We start from the raw sequence: 18,348 nt of genomic DNA on the forward strand, positions 1-18,348 counted from the left end.
TTGTTATGGGGCCTGCAGTCAGGCCAACAGAGTTTTCCAGGAACGTATAAGGCCTAGAAATGGCCCGTGCAGAACAACCGTCTGCTCCTAACCTGGTGTAGGAACCTGGAAGGTAGCATGAGCCCAGTCACTCCGAACTTCAGATTCATTCGTACAACGACCTTCCAGCAGGGTTTGTACCTTTGCTTCAGTTGTCTTGCTGAGATCAAATCCATCTCCATATTTTAATTTCTTAGTAAAAACCACCTGGGGTAAGACAGATGACATTGGTTCTTAAATTGGCTGCAACGTTTGCCAGGCATACTTGCTCTGTGTTATAGTATCGCTACACTATAGATTTTTTACTCTCTTTCTCACACAAACACACACGGTTTCCAGTGGGCACAATACAGATCTTTTACATTTCTATCAAATTTGCACTGTCCAGTGCTTATCCAGCACCCAACATTTCAGTCCTGTGCACTTCCCTCTATGTGGCTAGATATTCTTCAAGGTACCATAATGAAACACTGAAGTTCATCCAATCCAATCCCATGGTCCAACTCGTCCTGCATTTTGTCTCACACAGTAGCCAGCACCAGATATTGCAGGGGGAGGTGTGAGAACTCCCAAGATAGACACTTCTGGAACAACCTGCCTAGAAGGAAAGATTCTTCCTAACAGTACTGGTGTATGTTGCCCCTAAATCAGTTAGTTTTCCCTGTTTGTATGGGTCTCTCACTGCAACAGGAACATTTTAAAGAAGAGACATGGGGAGTCAAAGGCGGGTGTCCCTTTGCACCATGCCGAGTTTATAGAAATGCCAGAGCAGATGAGGAGGACTTCATAACCTACCAGAAGAAGGGAGCTGAGTCACACAAGTGCAATCACCCTTCCCAAATCAGGGAGATGGAGCTAGTTAATTCCTTACCAGAAGGGTTTGCTAGAAATTAGTCCCATCAAATCTGGGACTTTTACAATTTGTTGAGCATTTAATATTTTTCCTGAACTTGAAAATGTTTGTAAATCACCTAGTAAACCCCTTGAGAAAAACAAACAACCAAGGCTTAAATTTAAAAAGATAAAAAGAAAAGAAATTGACAAGGATTAAAATTAAAGAGAAAGAAATGGGGTTTATTTAAAGAAAAAGGAGGGAAATAACATGACCAGATTCCTGTTCCTCCTTCACTACCATGGATGCACACAAGCAGACCTGTGCTTTCACTTTTCTTTAGTAGTCCAAGAGTACAAAAGAAAGAAGCCGTGTGCTTCTGACAAGCATCTCTGACTAATCTCACTATCCCGGAGGGCTCTCTCTGTGAACACAGTCTCTGGTTTTATGACTTCATCTTGTCTCCCTTCTGGGTACTCTGTGCTGCCATGGGAGTAAGTTAATAAGCCTTGTCTGGGACAAAACTTTTGGCAGGACATAAGGTATTTCATGTGATGTCGTCAGTCTTCCTGATCTGCATTTTACAAGATACTCATTTCTTCATCTGAGTCTGCTTCCACTCTACTAGTCTGCCTCTATTTCTTCTTCTTCACCTTTACCCATTTAGAGACTTGACTTTTTTTCTACAAAGGTTTTTTTCTTTTGTTGTTGTTTTTTTTAGAGAAATCAGCAATCCCATATATTCCAGTATCAGTGAAGGTTTGACTTGCACCAACCATAGTGGAGAAACCCAGACACACACTGAACAGCATATTTTCCCTTTCATGGCAAATTAAATTCCACCAAGAAATGGGGATTGGTTAATACTGCTCTTGCCTGCTCTAGGCCACTCAGATGAAACGTCAGCCAGCCAAATCTGTGGCCTGGCAACTAATGGCAGCATACAGAGTGTGCCCAGCACAGAGTATGGAGCAAACTGTCCACACACAGCTGCCAGGCTGTCGGCCACACTCTGAAATTCCACTTTCGCTCCATTGCACCTCTTGACCATTTCGCCTGTTCTCTAGGGGCCCACTGAAGATGTCTCCTCTGTCAGCTCCATTACTCTTTTACCCACGTGGGAGCTTTATTTCCCAGCCTCCGACAAGTATTTTAACAATCCTTTTTGGAGCAGGCATATCTGTTTCCTCCTTGCTACATTTTAATGAGATAAGATGGGCAATTTTATTTTATGGATGACTTTGGTTCAAACCATCTCCCAGAGATAAATGTAAAATGGTAATAAAAATACCAGCTTGGGTACAAGAAAATGTGAGAACGTTATGAGAATGAATAAAATGTAATCTTGCCTTTATATAGCACTTTTCCTCCCAGAGGATCATAGGCAGTTTACAAACACCCAGTTCTGCAAGACTTACTACTAATGCATAGTGCCTTACGGTGAGGAAAGACATTGGATACTATGAAATTACGCTTAGCAATAAGGGCAACACCCAGTTGTCACTGTTTGCAGAAGCATTAATCAGTCCCAAAGGTTTTGGCGGATATTGTTAAGCTGTGAACGTTTTCCCTCCTGGCCTATTCCCAGACATACGTTTCTACACCGTTAATCTTTTTGTGGTTTATAGTTCGGCCTTGTCAAGGGAAGTGGTTGGTAAAATAAGTAAAGCTTCGTATCATTCACTTAAAAAAAGTGAAACCAACAGATGAAACAAAGGGGAAACAGTAGCAATAAACTACAGGCTAAACTAGGCTTTATCTTACCTTCCAATCTGCGTCACCCACGCTACGGTATTTTAATTTATATTTGATTGTACACTGATCGAGGGGTAGCAGGGAAGATGGAGGCTGCCATTCTATATAGAGATGGCCTAAAAGTCCAGGATCAATTATCTGAAGATTGTGGGGAGGATCAACTGAAACAGAAAAAAGCAGTTGGATAAAATAAATTACTTTAAAGAAATAAAAGAAACAGAGATATTTCAAAATATCAGTTTGTATTCACAAATTGCCTTTTAGCCACAGAATCTCAAAATACTTTGCACAAAGGTGTTCGCATCACCATAAAACCGCAGGTGCCTCCAGGATGAAGCACATATTACTTTGGCTCGGTTTAAAGTGTTTTATTTATGTCCGACAGCACCACTCGATGGTTTAGGGCAGGTAATTAAGAATGTTGGTTCCACTGAAGGATTTACGTGGGTAATTGTAACTTGGACGGGGAACTAGGTTCATAAATCTGCTTCTGTGAAAAACATCCTGTTTCTCATGCATGCACATCCAGCCTCCTCCCAGCACCCGGGGCCCAGCACCCAGTCTAACTAAATCAGTGACTTAATCCAAAGAGACATCAGGGAAAGACATTTTTCATGTAAAATCATTCTTCCCCCCACCCTGCTCCTGCTTTTGAAGTGTTTTATGCAACATCTCAGCTGCTTTCCCCCTCTCCCCCATGATCCTTGAGTCCCTGCCTGTTCACTTTTAAAGCCTAATATCAACCACTGTTGGGATTTCAGATTACTGCAAACATGCTGTGCAGATCTAGTAAAGCCATAGGAAGTCAGATCACCCCACTTTATCTTTTCTCTAACCACTATGAGAGACAAGTAGCGCATCTCTCCATCAATATTCTCTTCAGCATATTAGATCTCTGTGGAACACAGCAGGGAAAAACCCTACTCACCTGGGCAGACAAGAATACAAACCAAACTCAACTCTTATTTTGGGCACCTTCTGTCATACAGAAGTACTTCTACTCTTATTTTCAGTCTGGCTTTTATTAAAATAATACAAGACAAAATGTCCTGCATTAGAATCACTGCAGCACCATAACAAATCAGAGTATCTTGAAGACATTTTTCATGCTTTTTAAAAAATATATTTCCCAGTTCCTCTGTTTCTTATTGAGAATGCCTCTGTCTTTCATTAAGATTTCTGATACAATTTATCTTTACTAGATCAATCCAGAGTCAATTTCACCTCAAAGATTTTTTTTTTCTATACACTATCTTGAGACCCAGGAGTCCAATTCGGGTTTCTACAGCTTCAGTTACATGATGTAATTTATGCAGAGTCACCTGGATTGAGCCTGTTAGGGTTCTTGTTGCAGAGTTTGAAAGGTTGCTCGAATGCCTGAGCCGTTAGGGGAACTGCTGGATTCCAGACCCTAGGCTTGTGTGTCTTCCGCTCTGTGTCTCGGCCAAGATTCACACGCTCTTTCCATTTATTTTCCACAAAGCCTCAGGGGAGCTGGCCCCAGGAATCTCTTTCAGTGGAGCATGACTTTCTGAATCACACTGCCAAGTGCTCCTAGGCCTCTTTGCAGGATACGTCTTAGAGAGGATTGGTTTATTCTAACCAAGCCCCCAAAACACCACAAACTTTAAGCCTGCTGACTTCAGGCCCCATATTTTTCCAACTTGTAAAGGTCTGAGGAAGGTTCGAGAGTGTGAGCTGCACTGTTCAGATGGTGCAGTCTCAGCTGCAAGCTAGGCAATGAGACCAGTATTTATGGTGAGGCTAGGAGCAATAGTATAAAGGGTGTAGAAGTAAAATTAGAAAGGCAGCAATGAAGTAAGAGTCTTGTTTTCTGTATTAGACGTGCTCAGTTGACAAGTAAACAGTCTTTAGCCATTACATCAACATACAATATATTTATTGTACATCGGCCTGGGGCGCCCTTTCCTGCTGCCACTGAAGCTAATTGCAAAGGTCCCATTAAGCATAGTAGCATGTTACTCAGTCCTGCAACTACCTCCATGTGTGTAAATTCCTCAGCAGGGGTATGCCCGTTTGCAGGGTCAAAGCCAAACCAGCTAAGCTGTAGGAATCATCTTCAGAAACAGCTTGACAAGTTTCTGAACATTATTATTATTTAGTCTGAAGTGGTTACAATTATACATTATTTGAAGTGAGCGTTAGACAATAGCATAGTCAGTGCTTTACCTGATGTCAGGTGTATTGAGGAACCTGTGCAGAACCACATTATAATTACGGTGCCAGCACAAATCCACTGGATGTCCATTTGTATGTAAGACTTCAAAGCTCCACCGGGGAAGTGTATTATGCCACAAAAATATTCACACACGAGCAACCTACAAAATAAGATGGGTTGTAAACTATTTAACACACACAGCAGCTGCACAAGAGAAGCAGACTCCTACAGGGTTGGGAGCACAAGTAACAACCTCACAAGCATTTTTATCAGTTTTGATGCTAAGTGCCAACCAAAGTGTTATATCTTGTTGTCGCCGGGTTGGTCCCAGGATATTAGAGACACAAGGTGGGTGAGGGAATCTCTTTTATTGGACCAACTTCTGTTGGTGAGAGAGATGCTTTTCAGCTACGCAGACCTGAAGAAGAGCGTCAACAAAACAGGTGTTTCGACAAACCAGGGATTTCTGCAGGAAATGGCCATTTTCAATTAAAATGTTCAGGTTTTCATCAAAAAACCTGAACACACCAAACCAGAAAAACTCTTCAGCTTTGGGCGCCTGAAAACAGACATTTCAGCCATCTCCCAAAAACGTTAAGTGTTTGATCAAAATTTCAGATTTTGGTGGCTCAAAACAAATTCAAACCAAACCTCTGCTTTCTGGGTTCCAGTTTTTCAATGAAAACATGGGAAATTTTTGAAAAAAGTGTTCAGCAAACCAAAACAAAAGTCAGCAGTTTTCTTGGAAACAAAACTCCTTTCCTGACCAGCTCTCCCAGATAGCTCCTCTGAGCCGTCTAGTCCAGGATTCCTCTATTGCAGACACGGCCCTATATAGCTCCTCCCTCAGCCACTGGAGTGGCAGAACCAGGCAAAGACTGAAGAGGCTGCAGGGATGGAGGGGGGCAGCAGTCAGGGGCCCCTAGAAGTGATGGGGAGGATCAGGACCCCTCCCCAGGTGCTCAATGAGTGGCAGGAGAGGCATTGGTACTGCAGACTCCCCCTCCCTACAGAAGACAGCGCAGCCGCCCTCTCCCAGAGGGAGGGTGGGGTCTGAGCTGGGGACAAACCTCTCTTCACTCACCCACACATCCTGGATTAATAAGGGGGTGGCACAGAAGAGATACCTAGATCCATTCAGCAGACAGACAACCGCCCTGCAGGAGGTGAGGGATTTTGGAGAAGGGGGAGCAGGGGTCACCCAGTTTAGCTCCCCCCCGCTGTTAGCCAAAGAAGGTCTAAAATCTGACAACTAAAAACTTGCTGCAATAACTGGACTGATTTCCAAGATGTCTTGGAATGGAACCTGACCTGGGGAAATGTGCCGCACCCGTCAGCTGTGCAGACTGCTCTAAGACAGCTGTTGGGAGACGCTGTCAACCTTGCCTGGCCACCATTGCAGGAGGTGGCACATGAACGCTAGCAGGAATTGCTGACACTGGCCCCTGTGCTGAAGTGCTTCCATTCAAAGCAGCAGTTACTGCGCCAGACCCAAGTTTTACCGTCAAGTCAACTGAGGGGCAACACTGCACCAGCGTCTGGAGCCCAGCCCTGACCGGACAGACCAATTCCTCCCTTTGAATTTGAGGATTTCCCCCACGCTGAAATATTCTGCTCCAATGAACATGACCAGGGTTCAGGTTAAGAACAATTCTCTGTGCTTACGTAGCTTTCACTTGGGCATCTCGTCATACTCTACAGGTGTCATCCCCCCATTGGCCCTCCCACAGATTTGCCTGGGCCTGGGCAAGGCCGAAGATTGCATCCCAGAAGCGTTGCCGCCCCATTCTCAGGGGACCGTCCCCTCTCTTACGCACAGAGGAGGTTGGAAGGAGGGAATTAGGTCAGTAAGCCACATGTGCGCCGACAGAGGGGAGCTCGGATTGGTTCTTTACCCCACAAACCTCCCCTTGTTCTGGGGGACAGCTGAGAGAGACAGAGGAGGTAGCGCCCTGCTCCCCTGACAGATTGGCTGTTTTTTCAGTTCTCCCAATCTTCAGTTGGGAAACCGTCAAGTTTGGTTCCCACAGGGCCGACCGCACCATTGGACAGAGAGTGACTGCCTGGCACCCTGCTCAACTGCCCCAGCCTCCAGCCCGGACACCAAGAGTTACCTCAGGCAGGAGGAAAAGCGGAAAAGTGGTCCCTGAGCTTGTTAGCCCATCCCATGGTGCTGGAAAGTGATTGCTGAGACCCAGACCACTCTACGGTTCATCGGACCCCCCAGACATAGCAGACACCAGACCACAGTGCCGCCACACCTACAAGTGTGGGGCGGGGGGAGTGTAGGTCACACAGGAATTAATTTAGGCTTGCAAACCCTGTGAAATAGGGGAGCGGTTTCCCCTTAGGTGTGTAAGGTTTTCAGCCCCAAGCAGGTTACAGGACAGAGACATTGCGTACATTATTAGAAAGGTGCCAATCCAGCGTCAGATCAACTGGGAGGTGCCTTCCTAAGATATCCTCGTTTACAGACAATGAACTAGGCACACAGTGCAGCAGTGCTGATTGACATTGTAATGGGCTGGTGTAGGTGGACTCACAGTTTTATTCACTCAAGTCCAGCAAAGGAAGGAGGAAAGAAATGCAGAGACTGCATACTTGGCGGGTGTCTGCCAAGGGCTTGCAATGCCAAAAGAACCTGCCTGGGGTCTGGCCTGGCGTTCTGTTCTGCTGTCACCCTCAATAATGCAGTACCAGGGGATGTGATGGAGTGAGGAGAAACCGCATAAAAATCCAACACTATTGTAGCCAGAACCTCGCACACCGGAGCCAGCCTCCCCTGGAGCTGGCAACACACAGCCCCACCCACTGAACAAAGGCCGCTCTCAAACCAGAACCTGGGATTTGTCCTGGAGCCGCTTTGCATCAGGCTCCTCTCGCTGACACAGGCTGCAAACACAGAAATCAGGCATATCAATATAAAGCAGACCTGGGCAGCTCCAGTTTACACTCCACTCAACTTATTTACAGCCCACAATGCCAGAAAGAGATTATACACTAAGGTAACTGTGGGCAGGATGAGAAGTAGGAGCCTGATGCTAGATTAAGGGACTCTGAAGGTAGGTGTTAGGATATTTTCTAGCAGCAAAGAATTCCTACTGTTAAAAACACAGGGTAGAGCAGGACTCTACAAACACCTATCAATTGCTGTTAACAAAGTCAGTTATAAAGGTCATTTTACTGGTTTCAAAGCTATTACATTCTACATTTCCGTGGTGGGTGAAATTAGATATAGATATCCAATAGATATCCCAACCCTGCCTCATAGGGGCAGAGTGCAGCTCAACTAACTTATATTGGTAAAGTGCTTTGACATGCTTGGATTAAAAGCCTTATGGAATTGCAACATGGTGTTGTTTCTGCTATCCATAAAACAGAACAGAACGGTGCTAGAGACTGTAATGGCAGAGCCAGGAAGCAGGTATGTTCTGCAACCAAAGACGTGCACATAAATACAGGTGACCAACATAAGTGACCAATAACCACTGGAATATGAGCATGGCTCTAGTTTATGGATAAAAATGAAGACAACACTGAAATGTTCCATTTGTAGCGGGATAGTCAAGAAATGCCTGGGAATATTTACACAGCGTAAATTAGAGCAATTCACCTGTAGAAAGTCAAATACAATAAATGAAATCACAACATCAAATGTGCCCTGTTGAAAAGCCAGACTTGGTCTGTGCCTATGTTCCAGTACCAGAAAGATCCTTATGGTTAAGAGCCGAGTGAGAGCTGGGTCACATTCTCTGTGAGCAGAGCTGATTTGCAGAATTGAGAATGAGATCAGAAACTACACAAGTCATTTCCATTCCCCGATTAACAACAGCTAAAGAATTAAGCACAAATGGCCAACAGAGAAAATTTAGTAGATTAGTCACATTTTAATAAAAAATAATTGCAATTCGTTTGTAACAAACACGGATTTGTAAAATGAGCTAAAGTTAAACCAAGACACACATTAAAACTCAAGGTCAAAAATGCTTACCTAGATAACTGTGATGTGTTTTAAAGCAGGAGTGTTCGTTCTCTTCAGCAGACAGTTCTTTATCTCCTTTGATGAATCATGTACGTTGTTTGAAGGACTATGAGTTTTCCACAAAGAGTCAGAGTCCTGTAATCTGCTCCCCTTGGCAAAATTGAGTGACACATTGTAATGATGTTGCAATGGTCAAAAGATCATAGCCTTGGTCCTGCTAGCAATTAAGGCATCAGTTAAGACAGGAAATGCAGACACTCCTTTTTTTTTTTTAATTAAATCCTGGTGGAAAGCACTGCTACAAATCTCCATAAATGCAAAGATATTTTTTGAGTGCTCTGATGATTCATTGTGATGGGAAACAAATGGCACGTTTATAATCTCTCATCGAAAACTCCCCTGCTTCAGGGCACACAGATACCTCGCACCCAGGCACTCACCACACTGCACAGGAACAAAGTAACCCTGCATGCCCTCAACACCCTTGCCATTCTGCTTCTCTCTTCCCCTTTCAGGTGATCTTGTTTTCCTGTCTGAGGCCCCTCAGGATTTAGCCCTGCCTGCCAGATATAGTATCTCACCGTGCGGATGAGCCCTGCGTTCACTCTGTGATCAAAGCCAGATGCGACTGCCCATCACTCCCCTTCTCCTTCAAGCACCTTGCTTCCTCCCACTATTCATGGGAAAAAAATTCCTCACAAAAGATCCACAAACCCACTGCCTCCCCTCCTTCAAATTGCTGCGGCAATGCTCATAAAAACCTGTCCCTTCTGGGCATGCAGCTGGGCAGCTAGCAAGCTGGAATTGATCGCAAGTCTTCCCGAAAAGGGGGGGATGTTCCGGGATATAATGATGTGCTGTTTTTAAGAGGGCTGGCTGGGGGCAATTTTGAGGACAGTTACAGCACAGCAGAGGCGTCATGCTCTGAGCTTTTCTGCACAAGCTGGGCATTTACAACATGATAGATAAGAAATTTCTGAGGTACCTGCAATCAATTGGCCTGATCCAAAGCCCACTGAAGTCAAGGGGACCCAGTTCTTTGTTAAGATAAGAAAAATACAAAGGCATTTAAGAACACACCCTGGAGCAGGCTTTTCACATGAGGCATTTCATTCATTGCAATGCAGAGAGTGTACCATAAGCTGTATCTACCATCCACAAATACCACGGAGGTTGGCGGGATGGCATTAACGTTTTGGGGAATCCGTCTATGAACAATTTATGAATTGTGTGTGAGCTTATGTACTCTTGGTGTGCATCTTTACTGAGCTGCAAACTTCACTTTGAATGTGGGGCTTCTCTGTTGTCCTTTTACCTTCAGGTTGGGCTGTACTTTCCAGGGGTAATGGCCCTAACAATGAAGGGTTGTTAAACCTTGATGGCCTTGTCTTCAAATAGAAGCACCCTAGACAAAAAGCTGGCTCAAGCCCAGGCTACTGGTCAGTTAGGGGAGAGGCCGCCAGGCAATGAAGTCGCCTGTTGAGGGTGATCAGGCCACATGAGAGAGGAAACTGGAAAGTTATACAGGGGGAGTGGGAAGAGCTGCAGAGGCTGTTGCAGGCATCCAGGGGACCCTGCCTACCTGCACCCAAATGGACTTCCAAGGGAAGGGTGAGCTGGAGTGGGGGATGGTTGTTTTTTAACTGATCTGCACTCTCTTGTGCTTTAGCTCTTCAGTACGGAGTAACTGATGAAGTGGGTTACAGCCCACGAAAGCTTATGCCTGCAGAAATTAAATGTGTTAGTCTTTAAAGTGCTACAGGACTCGCGTTGGTTTTGCTGAGTTAAATACCTTTTCCTCTAGCCTGTGTCCATTTGCTTCTGCTATGTCCCTTAAGAGTTAAACTGTCAGCCAGGCTCGTGTTTTTGGTGGGATTCTGGGGAACATCCATGAGCTGCTGGGAGACTCGGGGGAGACAGTGCCAGTTTTCAGTGACCAGGCAATCGGCCTGTGGTGTCCGACACTAGGGCTGCATCTGGTGTGTGTGCCAGGAGGCCCACAGCCAGAGACAAGGCCTAAACTCTGCCCAGAATCCCTTCGCAGCAGCCTAGGAAGTGTCCAGCAGGGGAACCTCGACCAGATCGGAGACTCCCTGTTTTACAGAAATGAGGCACAGAGGTATCCGGAAGGCTTGGAATGAGAGAAGCGGCAATTCATAGTGGAAATGTTCCCTCCAGCTCAGATTCACAATAGCATCATTGTGAGCACAGCAGTGATCTGAGAGATGAAGGGAGCGTGAAATAAGAGGAAGTGATATTGCTGCAAAAAGAGAACCCTTCTTCTCATTAATAAATTAGACACTTATGGTCCCCCAGGGGCCTCAACAAGTCATAGGATGGAATTCAGCTTTTCTAACCAATTTACAAACTTGGTTTTAATGGTGTCTGAAGTCCGATGCGCATTTCCATGGCCATACTGGCAAACTGCCACATTCAGTCCCCAAGACGTTTGCTTATCAACATCAAAACCCTGCTCTCAATAAGGCCTTTTGTAATGATAGAAGAGGAGTCCTTTAGCATGTCTCATGGTTCCAGAGAAGCACATATCCTCTCCAAGAAGCTCTCATACACCATCTATTTCAGTGCACTCACACCCTTGATGTCCGGTCTGAAATGTTCGATGCTAACCCACTGTATCAGAAACACTAACTAGCTGTCGATTTTTTTCTCAACTTTCAATGCAAAACTATCCGCATGAAGCGTTCTCTCTCTGCTCCTCTTGGTACCGTGGCTGTGCTGAGGCTCCAGTGACATCTGCTAGTTCATTTCTTCAAAGCGTTTTAACAAAGCCTGCTGCACCATTCCCGAGCGGTTCTTTTATGAGCAGCTTGTCCCTCCATAATCCACACTTGCTTTCTTCCCCGACCCTGCCCGTAGAAAGCTCTATACATCTGATTACCCTGAACTCCCTGAAGCGTCTTTTGTCTGGATGAGAGGGGGTGATGTCATTCAGGTGTTGAGAAATTCCTCCTTTCTGCTGCCTCTTTGGTGGCGCACGGTCTGGTCAGATGGGTTGGCACACCCTACTACAATAGGGCTCATTTCATGCCTATTGTCCAGGACACTGGCACATGCCCCAGTCTGAGCTCTGGCGAACCTCAGCGTTACGCATTAACCAGTCAGCCACATGCCTCATTTGGAACTGGAAGTACACAATCAGGCAGCAACAGAGACAGGACAAAAAACAAAGCAAAAATAGCACAGCGCTGTGATAAATGTAAACTACCAAAACAATAAAGGGAAAGTTTTGGAAAAGCTTTGAGACGATAATGAAGCTGTTCTGTGCTTGTTTCATTTAAATCCACATGGTTAAAAATCAGCATTTATCTCCTGCCCAGTAAAGTTTCCAAGCTGTATTAAGTCAATGTTCAGTTGTACATTTTGAAAGCAAAGCCATGTTCCGAGTTCGGACCAACCTCCATTCCCGAGACGTTTGTAATGCGGAGATTCTCTGGGGCCCTTCCTGAACACGTCAGCGGTTACAGGTCAGGCTGACACACGCAATATTTACAGTACAGATCAGTGCAGCACAGGGAGGGAAGCAGCTGACATTCATCAGCTGTGGAGTTCTTGGTGGCACTGGCCTGAACTGGGTGCACTCTGCAGCTGCTGGGCCCCAGGGGAGCTCCTGGAGCCACAATGCCTTGTGGATTGCCAGACCAGTGGGAGGGCAAGGGGGAGGTTTTGCTCCTACCTCCCTTGACAGGTGCACTGTGTACTCCTCTGTTTGCAAAGAGGGACCGATGGCCTATCCGTAGCGCTTTCCTGTGCCTTTGGCTGGTGCTGTGGAGTTAACCAGGAGCAGTGTTCGCACTCAGGCAAACACAAGAACTGCTCCCACATCTGGCTCCTGCAATCAGGCACTGGAAGGTGTGAACGCTCCTTGTATGCAATCCCCCATCAATATCAGCACCAGGACCCGTTAGAGCCTGACCTGCAGGCAGGGACTTAGCAGCTGATCTATACCAGCAAGTTTGCCAATACCTACATGTGACAATCCACAGACGAATCAAACCCACCTAGCCCAGTTATTCGAGGCACCAAATAGGGATAGCCTCTGGGGAGAAACTGACCGCTTCTCACTCTCTACCTGACATGAAGCGGGGAGAGGGGATATCTTATCCCAACCTAGCCTGTGAAATCAGAGTTTAGGCCAGAAGGAGCCATTTGATCCTCTAGTGTGACCATCTATGAGTCACAGGCCATCACATTTCACCCAGGTACCCCTGTATTGAGCCCAACAACTTGTGTTTGGCTAAAGCATCTTCCAGAAAGGCACCCAGGCTGCATCTGAAGTTATCAAGGGATGGGGAACCCACCACTGCTCTGGGGAGTTTGTTCCCATGGTTAAATCACCCTCCCTGTTAAGCATCTGTCCCTTATTTTTGTCGGGCTTCAACTACCAGCCATTGATTCTTGTTCTGCCTTTGTCTGCTAGATTAAAGAGTCTTTTATGACCCAGTATTTTTTCCTCCTAAATCTATTTATACACTCTCAAGAGACTTTGCAATTTTCTTTTTGATAATTTGAACAGATGGATCCTCTTAAGTTTCTCGCTGTCAGACTTTTTTCCCCAGCTCTTATGTCATTATTGTGGCTATTTTTCCCTGCTCCTTCTCCAATTTTTCAACATCCTTTTTAAAACTGGACACCAGAACTGGCTGCAATATTTCAGGATCGGTCTCACCGCTGCCCTATACAGAGGTGACATTAACTCCCTCCATTCACTACTATCCTGTCTAGGTATCTAAGGATCACATGTGCCTTTTTGCCTCAGTGTCACAATGGGAGCACCCTATAGAGTTGTGTCTCCAGCCTGAGCCCTAAATACTTTTCAGAGCCACTTCTTTCTGATCGATATCCCCCTAGCTGTAGTTATGGCATAAACTCTTTGTTCCTAGATGCATAACCTTGCATGCAGAGATCTGAAGGTGCAGATCACTCTTGTATGACTGCCCTGTCCTGGTAATTATTTAGCACTCCACTAATGTGTGTCATCCACAATTTTTTATGTGATGTACTGCTTCCTACACCGCCCCTAGAAACACTCCAGTCAGCATCGGTGATTCCCCATTGACAACTTCGAGGTCTGTCAGTTACCAATTCTTAATCCTTTTAGTGTGTGCTCTAGTGATAGTGATCTAGCACAGTGCTAATGTTCAAAGCAGAGTATTGTGTGATGCTTAGTAGAAGCATGACGAGTTGCACTGTACTAGCAGTGACAGCAAACAGGCTTTTGGCCACTCACCAAAGTGCTGTGAGGGGATCTAGCTGCTTGACCCTGTGTGTTTTAAACCTCCGGCATCTGAACCGAGTCCAGTCCCTGCCCCCGTCTTGGGATCCCTAGACACACACTAGGGTGCAGCTCCTCTATCTAGCACCCCCTCTTGAGCGTTTAGATCACACTGCCCAACTGCCCAGCCCTGCACTCACTGCTGGACCCTCCGACTCCCCCAAACTTAATAACCCTTTCTCAGATTCCTACCCAAGGTGCAAGCCTGCGGCGTTCTAGGTTAACGCTCTCAGGGCTGTGTGACAACGCTTAGCACGGAACTCAGATGTTGCACAGGACTCCAACACAGCATTATTCTTCCCTCTGTTACACGGGAAATACACAGATCTAGACAGAAATAATAAACTGTGCACACATTCCCCCCTCCCAATTCCTTCACCACTCCAGAGCACTCCTGGGACTGGAGTCAGGTCATCTGGGACCATCCAGGGTCCTGCTGCACAGCATGCCTTGGGTTCTGAGACATGGAGCCTTCTCTTGCAGCTGACCTCCCTCCTCTGACCTTGGCCTGTCTGTCCCCTTTCCCTGCCCAAACTTTTCCTGTGCATCTCTGTCAGCCTTTCCCTCCAAGCCCTTTTCAAACTCCTGGTGTTTTGCATTGGTCTCTTTGTCCTGCTTGGGGAATTTGCACCCTCTGTACGTCCTTCTCCCGTCAGACAATAGGAGGAAATGTCTTCTCAGCGCTTGAGCAAACCACCTTCACATATCTATTGTCCACTCAAAGCACCATCATTAGAGTGAAAAACTACCCATTGTCTTCAACCTGCTGTGTAGCGCGTGCCGATCCTGTCAGAGACACTGACATAGGGGCTGCCCAGGATACAGAAATTCCTAAGTTGTACAGACTCACTTCCTCAAATCATCACACTGCAGCGAGGTCAATGAGACATGCTTGCGCAAATCTTGGCATTACACTAGGTAACAGAGAAATGTTTGCAAATTACAGGCTGTCCCTGCGTACTGTTTTGTTGGAGGCTGGGTATTACAGCCGTGAGTCTTTTCTCCCCGGACCAGTCTAGTCGAGTGCCTGTCATTTGAAACAGAGCCATAACATTGTTTAAGCATCACTAACTCCCAAAAGCAGCTTTTGTGCTTCTAGAGATTTAAATAGTTTTTGAAAGACGTGTAAGCACCAAAAGTCAAATGCAGGTTGTCACGTTGTCTGGAGTGCCTCACGGCCGTGAGTGCCAACCTCAGGGCAGACGGTCAGAAGCAGGGCAGGCACCCCAAACTGGTGGGGTGTTCTATAAACTAGATTTCACTAACCCAGTACCAAATAAGAATTCCCAAAGCACTGCAGTCATCTTAGACACTCCAGTCTGGGTGGAAAATGGACTATGTGATAAATGGCCACTTATACAAAAGAAACCAAAAAACCCCACAAAATATTCAGGTTACAAGAGACCAGGCTGAGTTGCATCCCAGATCTCACACCGAAGACAACGCTGTAGCCAATTCTACAGTAAACTAACTAAAGGCGTATTCGCTAAGAAAAAGGAATGAGAGTTATTGAGACTTTAAAGCAGGCAAAAATGTGTGTCCAGGTGAGTCAGTGTCTATGATTTCAAACGGTAGCAGAGCTGTAGTAATCTGCCAGTTTCCCAAACGTCTTTTAGGCTTCCCATACTAACTCTGGAAATCTTTGTCTTCTTGTTTGGCTCTCCTGCCCTGGTAGAATCCAAATAGTGCAGAGATGAAGGTTTTTTCCTAGTGTCCATATTTATAGCTTTCTCTCACAGCAACCAGGCTGACAGCAACAGTTCTCACACAGGTTCCTTCTTCTTGGAAGGGGTGAGGCAGGAATGCACTTATAGTCTTTGATCTCACACAATGGCTTCTTTGCATTTAATGAACAGGATTTAACATTTCCTTGTAAAGAGCAGCAGCTGCATCACACAAGGCTTCTTTCTTGTTTGATGGGTTACTTAAGTTACAGAGGATCTATACAATACACTGATCTAGTCTGGTCTCCAGGATAGCTGAAGGCCAGAACTGGGTTCCCGGTTCTGAGCCCAAAGCATTTCAGTCCCCAGGAAATTACACTGTGGTGTGTCCGAGGCAGAGCTCAGGAGAGATCGAGGTACCACCAGCCTCTGAGGTCAGGCCCTGGCAGGGAAGGGGTTAGGGTGAGACACTCCAATGATCCCGGCACCCCGTGCCACAGGGGAAGGCACAAAAATCCCCATGGTCCCTGCAAATCTGACTTGGGGAAAAGCCCGGCCCAACCCAAATCTGGTGACCAGCTGGACTCTGAGCAGGGGAGCAATACCCACCAGGCAGTTATCTAAGGAAGAGCATTCTCGGTCCTACCTCGAGTGCCCAGCACAGCAGAACTCATCTTCAGGAAACACCCACCAAATACATCTGGCCAATTGGGCATCTGGGGGCCCATCAGGGTCTTCCTGACCCCCTGAAACGTGATATTTGATTATAGTCACTGGCTCAGTGCAAAGCTGCAAGCTCCAGGAGCCTGCTGAGGTGAAGGTAGAGCAATGTGATCGTCTCATGGCCCAGGGCGGGAGGGAACAAATAGGGGGATTCATAGACTCCAAGGCCAAAAGGGACGACCTCACCATCCAGCCTGGCCCCTCACAGACACAAGCCACAGAATTTTCCCCAGAAGTTGGATTGAACCAAGTCCTTTAGAAAGCTATTGCCTCTCTTCTTAAAGACAGCGAGTCCACCACCTCCCCTGGTTAAGCTGTCCCAATGTTTATCACCCTCACTGCTAGGAAATGGCATCTTATTTCAAGGCTGAATTTATCCAACTTCAGCTTCCAGCCATTGGAACTTGCTATGCCTTTGTCAGCAAGGGTGAAACCCCCCAACTACCAGATCTCTTTTCCACCCCGATCAGGTCGCCTCTCAAACTTGCCTTGATAAGCTGAATAAGTGGAGTTTCTTAAGCCTTACATCAGAAAGTTTGTTTTCCAGCCCCTGGATCATTTTGGGGCCTGCCTTTGAACTATCTCCAGTATTTCCACATCCTTCATGAAGCAAGGACACCAGAACGGGACTGTCGTCTAGAAGTGGTTCTGCAGTGCTGCCCTACTGCTGTTTGATAGTCCCCTTTTTGTACAACCAAGGATCGCATCAGGCCTATTTAACAGAGCATGCACGAAGGGCTCATGTTGCAGTGGTTATCCAGGATGACCCTTAAGCCCTTCTCTGCATCACTGCTTGCTGAGACGCAGGCTCCCATTCTGTAGGTATAGCCTGCATTCCTGGTTCCCAGAGGCGTGACCTTGCACTTGGCTGTATTAAAATGCACTTTGGTGGGTTGTGACTATTTAATCAAGTGATTCAGATCACTCCACAACAGCAATCTGGCCAACTCATCTATTACGTCACCAATCTTTGGCTCATCTGCAAAGATTTTATATAATTGAAATCGTTGATAAAAATTTTAAATAGCATTGATCCAAGAATACCAGTTCCTGGAGGATCAATCTCAGCACAGCCCTGGTCTTTACTATTTCCCCATTAATAACTACATTTTGAGATCTGCCAATATGTCAGCTTTTAATCCATCTAATGTGTGCTCTATTAGTCACACGTAATGCAAGAGTTATTTATGTCAAGAGAAATATCTTGGCATACTCAAAGTACACAGTATCAACACAGCTGCCAAAAGCGACCAGATCTGTAATCTGGTCAAACAAAACTCTTTCCATGTAACCAGGCTATCTCACATGCATTGTGCCTTTAGCCTCTAATTCGCTGTTGTGATATCTCAGGTTGACGCGTTCATTACTTCCCTAAAATCAAGGTTGGGCTAACCGAGCCATAGTTCCATGAGTCATCCCCCCGCTGACCTTTGCTAAAGACTGAAGCTACCTCTGGAGTTTCCCTGGCTTCCCAAGATTTGTTCAATATTAAACAGTGGTTCAAAGAGCTGCTCAGCTCGTTCCCCTTGAAGTGACCCAGGGCTGTGGAGTTGAAAATGTTTCATTTTATCAGACGCCTCCACTCAGCCTCCTTGCTCACAGATGCTAGCCTTGCATTTAACCCTATGTGCGCCTCACTTACACACATTCTGGTGAGATGGCTGCCATTCTGGCAGGGCCTTCCAGTCATTGCTTCAGAACTGACGAGGCAGCTGGGAACCTTGCTTTTCTGAGAGAAGGGCTCTCTCAATCGCCAGGTGCAGGATGAAGTAAAAGACAGCTGACGAGCCCCAGACACGCTTCCATTTCAGAACAGGGAGCGGGCAGGGCTGTAGGCAGGCAAGTACATTTGTGTGTGCGCAGGCAGAGAGTGTCCCAGGC

At 46.1% G+C, this 18,348-nt stretch overlaps 1 protein-coding gene across 1 annotated transcript in view; it reads right to left on the reverse strand.

The window, feature by feature from the left end:
* IL13RA2 (interleukin 13 receptor subunit alpha 2) overlaps window positions 1–16,167 on the reverse strand; it is a 33,929-nt gene extending 17,762 nt beyond the window's left edge. Inside the window, exons 1-4 of the mRNA XM_067547985.1 lie at window positions 8,797–16,167; window positions 4,817–4,965; window positions 2,636–2,787; window positions 93–246 (exon numbers count right to left, since the gene is read on the reverse strand). Of these exons, the coding sequence (XP_067404086.1) occupies window positions 93–246; window positions 2,636–2,787; window positions 4,817–4,895 (385 nt within the window). The 5' untranslated portion in view covers window positions 4,896–4,965; window positions 8,797–16,167. The remainder of the gene's footprint in view (window positions 1–92; window positions 247–2,635; window positions 2,788–4,816; window positions 4,966–8,796) is intronic.
* Window positions 16,168–18,348: the final 2,181 nt, after the last annotated feature.

Source organism: Emydura macquarii, unplaced genomic scaffold (assembly GCF_026122565.2).
Source record: "Emydura macquarii macquarii isolate MOO-44397 ecotype Brisbane River unplaced genomic scaffold, CSIRO-AGI_Emac_v2 contig_1253, whole genome shotgun sequence".
Taxonomy (NCBI): domain Eukaryota; kingdom Metazoa; phylum Chordata; order Testudines; family Chelidae; genus Emydura; species Emydura macquarii.